The following is an 11,594-nucleotide window of genomic DNA, read 5'->3' as shown; positions in this document are numbered from 1 at the left end:
GCTCCTTAGAACAATCAAGAAAAATAAAGCTGTTACTTCTACTGCTATTCACTGAACAGACAAGGAAAGGCAGTATATTGGAGAGGTTAAACAGGAAGGTTTGGAAACAAGAATGATTTCGTTCAGATTATTTACAGTGCTGTAATATGAGACAAGATATTAAGTCTTCCTGTGTCTCAGTTTCTATAAAATGGTGGGAAAATGTCTGTTATGAGATATCAATATTTAACCCACATAGAACCATCAGCACAATGCGTGGAACATGTGTGCAACACACAGAACTCCTTTCTGCCTGGGCAGTTGGTGTTAAGTTCCAGGGGCTGTGTGTTCATAAATGTGTAAGATGTGTCTTTTTCCTCACTTATGGCATGCATAAATGAGGAGCCAGGTCCACTGTGTGTCCATTATTTAAGGAAATTAAACCTAAAAATTAATATGCTTCCTCTTCTAGGCTTCCTAAACTGATCCCCAATTCTGAGACACATTCTATTACACTTAAGTACCTAGTAGACACTTTTCAAAATATTAAATGATCTCTAAGATATCTTTCAAAAAAATTAATGTGAAGGTTCTAGTTGAGAAATTGTGTGAAACCCATCTTCCCTCATACTAGGACAGCTTCCAAAAATTCCTTTTATGGTTGAGTCATTGCTTTGCTCTCAGTGCTTTCAGTTTCATATTACTCTAAAGCTGTTAAAGAGGTTGCTTTACTTCCATCTGGTTGCTGAAGGAAAGCAAGCAAGACCTAGGATACGAGTGGGTGAAACAGAAGTCTAAACATCTAGTGAGAGACAGAGAAGTTGCAGAACCACTCCACCTAAGCTGGGAAGAAAACAGGTAAGAACTCCATTTTCTCCTCAGAGCATTTTTCCCTCCAGTGCTAAAGGAGCCCTGCTCTGGGAGAAGGAGACCATGATAAGATTAGTGCAGGGGTGGGAAGGGGTCTGCAAGTGTTCATTAGTTTTCTAAAAAATGATCAGCATTGTATGATGGAGGGAACCCAAAACTGGTGCTCTATGAGGACCTAGAGGGTTTGGATGGGGAGGTAGGTGGGAGGACAACTTGGCAGCAGGGGATATGTATACTTACGGCTGATTCATGCTTATGTATGGCAGAACCCATCACAATATTGTAGAGTAATTTTCCTCTAATTAAAAATAAAATAAAAAAAATTTTTTAAATGACCAGCATCAGGACAGGCTGCTGCTCATCCTGACATGAGACACAGGTTGGATGACATCCTGGTGTTATCAAGTGGCAGCATGTCCTGGGTCATGACTGTGCTTGTGTGGAATTATTGGGCTAATATGCAGTGGGAACAAAACCAAGAATCTACACTGGTCTGCTTGCTGATGGACCTGGCCACGTGCTCAGGCCAGCTCTGTGTGTGAAACCAGGTGAAAAGCCCGGTGCCCCAGGGCCCCACAGAAGACGTGGGCTGCCTCGCTTTTCTGAGTCTAAAACTGGGATGACGACCTAGGGCTTTTGGTGACAGAGTGTGCGGCTCTAAAGCACATGTTCCAGCTTTCTTACGTGTTTAGCTTATGCTTTGTGAGTGCATTGCTATTTACCCCATGAAATCATGTGCACAACACTCTGCTTTGTAACTGGACTTGTATTATCTCTTTTTTCTGTCACCACCCGTTTCATGTTAGCTGCATGGTTAGTCAGCTTATCATTAAATTAACTCTGAATCACTTTAGTGGCCTGTGAAGCGGCCTGTGAGGTAACTAGTCCATTTTGTGGTCTTTTGACACACTGTTTTTATAATTTGCATCATTGGCTAATTAGTTGATATTTAAAATTCTTTGACGATTTCTCTGTGGTTTCATGCTTGATTTCTTTCTGAATATTTGTAAAAGAACAGTTCTGTATGTTTTCCTTGCTGTTGGAGTTCTCAGACGGTGGGTCTGCTTTCATCATTGGTTTTGATTTCCTGTCTCATCCTGTTGTCTGCTTAGTCGTCATCAATCCAGACCCACCCCGCCACCCCTCATCCTCGAGGCTGTAGTTTACCCATCCATCTCCCCTCCCCCATCCCCTCACTTGCTCTGGTCATAGCTGTGCTTTGGTCCAGAGCGTGTGTCCCCTTAGTTGGGTTTGTGCTTTGTCTTCATGTCTCATTAAATGGTGTTTTTCCCCCATAGCAGTAAGTTGAATTGGTGTATCACTAAGCAGTTACAGGAGAAGGCAATGGCACCCCACTCCAGTACTCTTGCCTGGAAAATCCCATGGACGGAGGAGCCTGGTAGGCTGCAGTCCACGGGGTCGCACAGAGTCGGACACGACTGAAGCGACTTAGCAGTAGCAGCTGATAGCTTGAAATGAATGAGTATTGCCCTTCTCTTTGCTGATGTTGTCTGTGTTGACTGGGGCACAGTTATATTACCAATGTCTTTATTATATTTGTTCAATACTGATTTGACTGCAGCTAAGAAACTGACAGGGTGACAAATATGTTATTTTCATGAGAAGGAAATCATACTAAATGAGATGTAGTGGTAACAGCCACCTGACTCTCTGAAGACAGAGAAAAACCTGAAAACCAAAGTGAAAGATACAGATTCATGAAGACACCTAAAGGGTTAATGCGGCCACAATAGGGAAAGTGGAGATGTGCTGCTTGCAAACAAGATGTTCTGTCAAGGAAACGGACACAGCCTTGAGATTGATGGTCCCTTGCAAATAAGGGAACATTCCCTTCTTGTGATAAGGGCTCTGGACAGACTCTGCAGAAGGCCGGAATTTCACTCCCCTTTGCTGTACGATAACATGTATGCACCTGCACTGTACTGAAAAGGCTTATTCATACAGTCTGGAATTCTGCCGAGGGGGCTTTATAATAATAAACGGCAATTAGTTTGCCCAGTTGTTCCTCTGGCCAGAGTGGTGTCCTGTCTGTCTCTTGTGTGTCTCGTATGTCTCATGTATTTTGTGTCATTTCACTCATAATCACCAGTAATCTACAACACCATACTCTTCAGCCCTACTTGTGAACTTTGTTTCAAAGTGGACTTCTTACTTTGGAAATACCACAGGTTTCACTACATTCAATTTCTTGGTGCCAACTCGAGGATGTCTTACGCCTTAGGAGTGGAATTCAACCCCACTACTTTACTAAACACCTTCCTCTTTAAAGACTCTACCATGGTGCAATGCTAAAGGCACCATCATTGTTTACTTTGCCCTTTGCCTTCTAGCAATTCTTCCGCTGACTTCCTTGGCTTGGCACTAGCTCCCTTTATCACCTACCCTCTGACAGCTCTCTCTCCTTTTCAGCTTCTCCCCTCCCTTTTTGCCTCCCCATCCCTCTCTCCTTATTTCTACCCCTCTTCCTTCTCTTCCTGTTTCACTTCTCTTCTACAACATGGGGAAAAAGAACAAAACAGAAAACTTAGAATTGTATGGCTGGAAATATAGCTATTTCCTTTCAACCACTTTCTTCTCTAGCTCTCCTGATATGCTTCCTGATCTTTTAATCTTTATTTCATTGTCCTTTTTTCCCTTACAAACACACACATATATGTATATACAAACAATTTTCAGCGACATGCATATTTTCAGTTGTGAGGTTTATCCCCACCTTGTTGTAGGCTATTTATTCTGAAGGTAATAAATTTTAACTTTTAGATCCCTTGCTTCCACAAGCCAAGGTTTTGGAAGAGTCTTGAGCCATGTGTTTCACAAGGTTACATATTTTTTATAAAATTTGCTAAAGTAAGTTCTGCTTCTAGCATAGCAGTGTGAGAAGTTCTGGTGGACACTTATTACAGTAGAAATAAGGATAACTAATGAGAAAAACATGCATTTCAAATCATTAGAAATTGTTCAGAGATATATATATCAAGCAATGAACATTTATTCATGAAATTCCTTATTCATGGTAAGAATTAGTGAATAAATAAATAGCAAATCTCTCAAGAGGAGGCAATGGCAACCCACTCCAGTGCTCTAGCCTGGAAAATCCCATGGACGGAGGAGCCTGGTAGGCTGCAGTCCATGGGGTCGCTAAGAGTCGGACATGACTGAGCGACTTCACTTTCACTTTTCACTTTCATGCATTGGAGAAGGAAATGGCAACCCGCTCCAGTGTTCTTGCCTGGAGAATCCCTGGGACGGGGGAGCCTGGTGGGCTGCCCTCTATGGGGTCGCACAGAGTCAGACATGACTGAAGCGACTTAGCAGCAGCAGCAGCATACATAGTAAGTACAACAAATCTCTCTGAATCCTATTCTATTTTACACTTAATGTCTAGTATAAATTTTTAAATGAGAATCCAAAAGGAAAGATTTACATGTAAACTAAAAGGAAGATTTTGTGCATGAGGGTGGCTGAATGTTGGCTGATAAGTCACTGTCAAATCAATATTTTTAATGAACTACTCTGATTGTACTTCTGTAACTTTCTAAAAGGAGGCAGATCTTTCCCTCATCTCTCTCACTGTTGACAAACAACTTTTGGCCATGTTGGGGGATTCTATGATTCCTCCTTCTGAATGCAAAATAACCTCATGAAAGTTCTTGATCTGTTTAGACTGGAAATTCTAATTTATCCCGTATCTTCCCTTGCAGACAAAGGGACATGGCCTCAGAGATCCACATGACAGGCCCAGAGTGCCTCATTGAGAACACTAATAGGAGACTGCTGGTTAATCCAAAAGCCCTGAAGATCCTGTCTGCCGTCAGGCAGCCTGTTGTGGTGGTGGCTATTGTGGGGCTCTACCGCACAGGCAAATCCTACCTGATGAACAAGCTGGCTGGGAAGAACAAGGGTGAGTGGCCCCAGCAGAGCCCAGCCAAGTCTCTCTGTCCATCCACACCCCCAGCATGTAGTGATGTGAAGAGAGGATGTGAGAGACCTGGGAGGGATACTGAAAGCTAACTTTCAGTCCACAGTTATGTTATTATCGTCACTACGACCTGAAAGAATCAGCTCACACTCTTTGCACTTTGCCTTAGTTTCTTTTTTAAAAGCATAAGTTGTTCCTTTCCCAGAAAGACTAATGTGGTAATAAAAAATAGGTAATGTATATATCAGTAAACTACAAGACTCTTACAAAGATATTCATGTAGTAAGAACATTTTCCACTGATCTTTAAGATTTAAAAAAATGTTTAAATTTGTATTGGCTATTCTTTTCTTCAACTGTTGTAAGATATACATAAAACTTACCACAAAATTTATCACTGTAACTGTTTTTAAAAATTCTGTGGTATTAAGTTAATTCACACTGTTGTGTAAACTTCACCAACATGCATCTCCATAAACTTCCTCCAACAGGAACTCTGTACCCCTATAAACAATAATGCCCCAGCCACCTTGACAACCACCCTTCTATATTGTATATAAATTTGACTGGTCTCTTACAAGAGGAATTAGACATGAGTGTCCTTTAACGATTGGCTTATTTCACTGAGGATAATATCTTCAAGGTCCAACAATGTTGTAGCATGTATCAAATTCTCTTCCTTTTAAAGGCTGAATAATTGTATGTGATACTAATTTGTTTATCCAGTCATCTAGGTGATGGACATTTGGACTGTTTCCTTGTTTTGGCTACTATGAATAATGTTACTAAGAACATGGGTTCATAAACATCTGTTCACGTCCTCACTTTCACTTCCATTATACACCAAGAAGTGGAACTGCTGGATCATATGACAATACTGTGCTCATTTTTTAAAGAAATGGCCATACTGCTTTCCACAGAAAAGTGAAAGTGTAAGTCATTTAGCCACGTCCAACTCTTTGGGACCCCATGGACTGTAGCCTGCCAGGCTCCTCTGTCCATGGAATTCTCCAGGCAAGAATATTGGAGTGGGTAGCTGTTCCCTTCTCCAGCAAATCTTCCCAACCCAAAAATCAAACCCAGGTCTCCAGCATTGCAGGCAGATTCTCTAACAGCTGAGCTACAAGGGAAGTCCCATTCTGGTGCTTACATTCAGATGGAAATGTAAAACTATACCATTATAATTTCTCACCAGAAACACACAATGGTTTGAATTTCTCCATGTTCTCATCAACACTTGTTATATTCTGGATTTTTCATAGTGGCCATCCTAAAGGGCATAAAATAGTATTTCATTGTGGGTTTTTTTTTTAATAAAAATTATTTAATATTGTCAAATTCATTCAATGTTAAATTTTCCAACTTTCTTATAAATATTAGTCAACTTTCAGGATTCACTAAGATCTACACTAGTGCTTTAAGTACAGTTGATTTACAATATTGTGTTAATGTCAGGTGTATAGTAAAGTGACTCAGTTATATCTATACATGTTTCCAATTACTTTCCAATATTGGTTGTTACAAGACAGTGTGGTTTTGTTTTGTACATCTCTAACAACTAGGAATGTTGAGCATGTTTTCATATGTTTATTGATCACTTGAATAATTTCTTTGGAGAAATGTATATTCAATTCCTCTGCTCATTCTTTTATTTGGGATGATCTTTAGTTTGCTTATTTGTGTTGCATTGTAGGACTTCTTTATATATTCTGGATATCAATCCCTTATCAGATTCATAACTAGCAAATATTTTCTTCCATTCTGAGTTACATACCTAAATCTGTAAAAAATGTCCTTTGATACACAAAAATTTTAATTTTGATCAAATCCAACTTATGTATTTTTATTTTGCTATTTGTGTTTTGGGTATCATATCCAAGAAATCATTGCCAAATCCAACATCGTGAAGTTCTTCTGTATGTTTTAGCTCTAACATCTAGGTCTTTAAGGGCTTCCCTGGTGTCTCAGAGGGTAAAGCACCTGCCTGTAGTGCGGGAGACCTGGGTTCAGTCCCTGGGTCAGGAATGTGGGAGACGTGGGTTCAATCCCTGGGTTGGGAAGATCCCCTGCAGAAGGAAATGGCAACCCACTCCAGTACTCTTGCCTGGAAAATCCCATGGTTGGAGGAGCCTGGTGGGCTACAGTTCATGGGGTCGCAAAGAATTGGACACTACTGAGCAACTTCACTTTCACTTTCATTTTCTTGTAGGTCTTTGGTTCATTTTGGTTAATTTTTGTGGAAGGAATGATTTCTGTCTTTCACCATTCAGTATAATGTTGGCTGTATCTTTTTTTAATACAATCATTATTATTATTTACTATGTTGAGATCATTACCTATTATTTCTAGCTTGTTGATTGCTTTTATCATGAAAGGTATTTAATCTTTTCATGTATTCAATATTCTAATTGCCCTGTTTCTCTGATTGTAAGTAAGATTAATACTTCTTGTGGTTTCAGTTCTCCTAAACTTGATTTAAGAGATGTTTTAGGACTTGTTAACTGTCATCTCAACTTCCAGAACCACCTAATATTAAAACTCTACCCTCTCTTTTCCCCATGCCCCCTTGCAGGCTTCTCTCTGGGCTCCACAGTGCAGTCTCACACGAAGGGCATCTGGATGTGGTGTGTGCCTCATCCCGAGAAGCCAAACCGTACTCTAGTTCTGCTTGATACTGAGGGTCTGGGGGATGTGGAGAAGGTAAGGAATGAGGATTCCAATTTGGACTAAGCCCCTCATGTCTGTGTATTCTCTACACTATTTAATTTTCCTTTAAATAAGACCTTTACTTAACCATGTTTTTTTCATTTCTGTTTACATGCCATGAAACCAAGTTTAGCAACCAGGGGTCAGGAGAACATTCATAAGGCAGAATCCTAGAAGAAGAGCATAGTGGTCTGTAGACAGTGTTCTAATTAATAAAAAGCTATAACCTAAGCCATATAACCCAGATGCATAATGGTAGAACAAACAAATTCAACGTAATGAATAAAAATCCAATGCAGTGAAAAAATAAATTCAACCTAATCTTATCCTGCAAAGAACTTTAGTTAAGGATTTAGCTTCTGAAGTGCCATACTCATGGATTTAAAGTCTATCAGTACCTCAATGACCTTAGCAAGTTATTCTGATCTATAAAACAGATGTAATAGATCTACACTTGCCTCTGATATTGTTTGAATATTTAGAAGATAAGAAGTGGAAACTGTTAGGTGAACAACAATTGTGTAATGGGATAAATACAACTATTATTGCCCCCATATGAAGACAATTGTTCTGTAAAAATAAAGAGAAAAAATTAAATTTGAATTATATTTAAGCCCTTAGAATGTCCACCTGCAATGACTATTTGTTTTGCAACTACCTTCCAATGATCATAAGAGTCCAGTGAGAATCAGGGTAAACCAAAAACACTAATTACAAAACTATTCAAATTTCAAGTCCTATTAACAGTCATTTTTGCTGGGATTTAGTTTCATCTTATAGGTCATTTGTCTCAAAGAAAAAAAAAACCAAACAAACCACTCTAGTTACATGAGCATCCTTGTACTACTGCTGATCAGGAAAGTGCCATAAGAATGAAACACAGTCCTGGTAAAATATGTTCTGATTTCCAGGGTGACAACCAGAATGACTCCTGGATCTTTGCCCTAGCAATACTCTTGAGCAGCACTTTTGTGTACAATAGTATGGGAACTATCAACCAGCAGGCCATGGACCAACTGCAGTATCCTTTTGGGATCCAAACCACATCAAAGTCAGAGGGGAGACCAAACTTTAAAAAACAGCTGACTAACCATGAATCCTGGTGAAACAAACATGAGAAATATAAAAAAGAATTCAATGGCAAGGGGAAAATCCTATAACCTACCGAAGAATTGATACTTGGGATACTTGGGTTAAGAACAAAGGAGAAACAAGGCTTTGTATGTGGAACTAATATAGGATGAGGGGGGTACTCTTCATTCATGCCAGTTTTCCTTATTTTGCTACTCAGCTATGTGACAGAGCTGACAGATAGGATCAGGGCAAGATCCTCACCTGATGTGGATGAGGTTGAGGATTCAGCTGACTTTGTGAGCTTCTTTCCAGACTTCGTATGGACACTGAGGGATTTCTCCCTAAACTTGGAAGCAGATGGACAGTCCATCACAGCAGACGAGTACCTGGAGAATTCACTCAAGCTTAGGAAAGGTAAAGGGGACTTAGAATTGGTAAACAGATGACAAAACACTAAAACTACTACTCCTTAGTTTTCTGTCAACAGTCGTCTTCTACTTATAGTTTCTATTTCTTCTCAAGGGGTGATTACTAAGAAGTAATGCTTGTTACTAAGAAGTTACTAAGAAGTAATGCTGAATTAATAGATTTGGCTTTAGATTATTTTTCTCCCTGTTCTAAGAATAAATTTCTTTTTCTTTCACCTTGCCCTGTGCTGTGATTAGATGGATATCTCCATGCTTAGGGCTTGTGGTGCTGTAATTAGCCAAAGAGTAGGAGTAGAATGGTCATTTATTTGAAGAAAAGAAATGCAGGCATGCACCATCCACAGTTCAGGGCTGGCAAAGGATTGCCACAGGCAAATATTGTCCAATCTAGCCTGCCAGTTGGTATTATAAATAAGATTTTATTGGAATAATGTTGTACCCATTCATTTATAGTTTCTCTATGACTGCTTTTAGGCTACAATAGGAGACTTAAGTACTCAGAAAAGAGACCATCTGGCTTGCAAAGTCTAAAATATTTATTGTTTGACCATTTACAGGAAGTGTTTGCAAGACCCTACATTAGGCAAATTCCTTTTTTCTTCCTCCAGGTACCAGCCCAAAAGATAAAACTTTTAATATGCCTCGACTCTGTATCCGAAAGTTCTTCCCAAAGAAGAAATGCTTCATCTTTGATCGGCCCACTGATAGGAAGAAATTGGGCCAGCTTGAGGAACTGTGTGACGATCAGCTGGATCCCGAATTTGTGCAACAAGCTGCAGTCTTCTGTTCTTACATCTTTAGCAATTCCAAAACTAAAACTCTCTCAGGAGGCATCAAGGTGGATGGCCCTCGTGAGTCCTCTTCCCAGTCTTCACTCTCACTGTTAAGACTAGAGGATGGTGTGATAACATCCATGTAGCTTCAACTTTGAAAAGTGCACATCTACTGCTATTATCGTGATAAATTCTAGGTGGCACCAACACTTCTGTTGGGTTTTATTAGTCAGACTTCATAGTTGAGAAAAGACACAAAAGGCAAAGAATAAAAGCTCTGAGAGCGGACAATTGTCCTAGTAAACTGGCCTGCCCTGTCCAACATGGTTTTCACTAGACAAGTGTGCCTATCTAAATTTAAATGTAGCTAATAAAAAATATAGAAATTTAACATGCTGATCACATAGCTATGTCTCAAGAGCTCACACTACCTGAAGCTAGTGGCTCCCACCCTGGAGAGCACACACAGAGTACTTCCAACATCACAGAGAGGTCTCCTATAATGCTCTGCTAGAATAAGCAAAATGGAGGGCTCATTTTGATTTGCTCCACAAATTTTAATCAAATGTTTCCCATGGACTTACAAGGGCTGATGATGCAGACATAAATGAGAGAAATATGGTTTCTGGCCTAACAATGCCTGCTGCTAAAGTGAATGCACTGAATGAATGCAGGACTTTGCTATCTAGAACAGAGGTTCTCAACCTTTGATATATTTATGCCACTTGAGGATCTTGCCAAAGAGGAGGGTCTAAGTCAGTCAAACTGGGACAGAGGCTGGGAGTCTGCATTTTTAGCAGGTTTTCAGATGCTGCTGAGGCATTGATGCTGTAAGACAAGTGGTTGGTAATAGACATTAGAATTACACAGAAGAGAAAGTTTCCTCACTCCACATAAAATAAACATCATCATTTGTTCTCTATTGTAGGTCTAGGGACCCTGGTGCAGACCTATGTCAATGCCATCAACAGTGGGGATCTGCCCTGCATGGAGAATGCAGTCCTGGCCTTGGCTGAGATTGAGAACTCGGCCGCAGTACAAAAGGCCATTGCCCACTATGACCAGCAGATGGGCCAGAAGCTGCAGCTGCCCACAGAAACCCTCCAGGAGCTACTGGAGCTGCACAGGGCCACTGAGAAAGAGACCATTGAAGTCTTCATGAGGAGTTCCTTCAAAGATACAGACCAATTATTTCAAAAAGAATTAGCGGTAATTTTTTTCTCAAGTTTATATAGCTTAGGTTCTTAGAAAGTAAAATAATAGAAGAAAATGAGATGGGTGCTTATTTTGAGAAAAGTAATTCTCACTAAATATTTAAGTGGTGAAAACCAATCTGTGTTATCATAAGAAGAACCACTTTTTTATGATATATATTATTATGAACTGAAACATTTTTCTTTCATGAATAAACAAATATTCTTCCCTATAGTTTCATTACATGCATATATAAGTAGCAGAGCTTCTAATCAAATTACATGCTCATTGTCATCAGACTCACTGGATATTTTGGCAATAAAGAAAATGTTAGTTTTAGTTATCACAAGCAGACTTACATTGAGCCACATTAATTTCATATGCAGTCACTGATCCAATGTGAAAAGCCGGAGTTTATCTCCAAAGGTGTACCATATAGCTAGTAATCACTGCTCTGAAGGTTACCCCATGGTGAAAGGGCTTTAGTAAAAGTCAGAATCTGGAGGAAGGATATGGTCCTGTTGAGTGTCTATAAGTCTGTCTAGGGGTCAGAGACCTTTTTAACTTTTATTTTTTGAGAAGCTTTTCCAGAAATTTCAACATCAAGCTAACATCTTTTCACTCCTCTGTT

The 11,594-nt window shown here is 39.7% G+C and overlaps 1 protein-coding gene and 1 long non-coding RNA gene across 4 annotated transcripts in view; one reads left to right on the top strand and one right to left on the bottom strand.

Annotated features, from left to right (window-relative positions):
• Nucleotides 1-676: 676 nt before the first annotated feature.
• The window catches only part of LOC101119517 (guanylate-binding protein 1-like), a 14,511-nt gene continuing 3,593 nt past the window's right edge, over nt 677-11,594 (top strand). The window contains exons 1-8 of one of the 3 annotated variants that reach the window (XM_060411528.1): nt 677-837; nt 4,071-4,202; nt 4,572-4,771; nt 7,361-7,488; nt 8,406-8,515; nt 8,786-8,982; nt 9,605-9,847; nt 10,698-10,978. In XM_060411528.1, the coding sequence (XP_060267511.1) occupies nt 4,582-4,771; nt 7,361-7,488; nt 8,406-8,515; nt 8,786-8,982; nt 9,605-9,847; nt 10,698-10,978 (1,149 nt within the window). In that variant the 5' untranslated portion in view covers nt 677-837; nt 4,071-4,202; nt 4,572-4,581. Of the gene's footprint in view, nt 838-4,067; nt 4,203-4,571; nt 4,772-7,360; nt 7,489-8,405; nt 8,516-8,785; nt 8,983-9,604; nt 9,848-10,697; nt 10,979-11,594 lie in introns of all 3 variants that reach the window. The other 2 variants (XM_060411523.1, XM_027971775.2) reach the window with 2 other exon arrangements.
• The window catches only part of LOC121817854 (uncharacterized), a 23,771-nt gene continuing 21,687 nt past the window's right edge, over nt 9,511-11,594 (bottom strand). The window contains exon 2 of the long non-coding RNA XR_006057924.2: nt 9,511-10,597. This is a non-coding gene — a long non-coding RNA (uncharacterized LOC121817854). The remainder of the gene's footprint in view (nt 10,598-11,594) is intronic.

The sequence above is a fragment of the Ovis aries genome, chromosome 1 (genome assembly GCF_016772045.2).
Source record: "Ovis aries strain OAR_USU_Benz2616 breed Rambouillet chromosome 1, ARS-UI_Ramb_v3.0, whole genome shotgun sequence".
NCBI lineage: Eukaryota > Metazoa > Chordata > Mammalia > Artiodactyla > Bovidae > Ovis > Ovis aries.
Note: the sequence above shows the minus strand (reverse complement) of the source record. Positions and strands in the feature narration are given on the sequence as shown.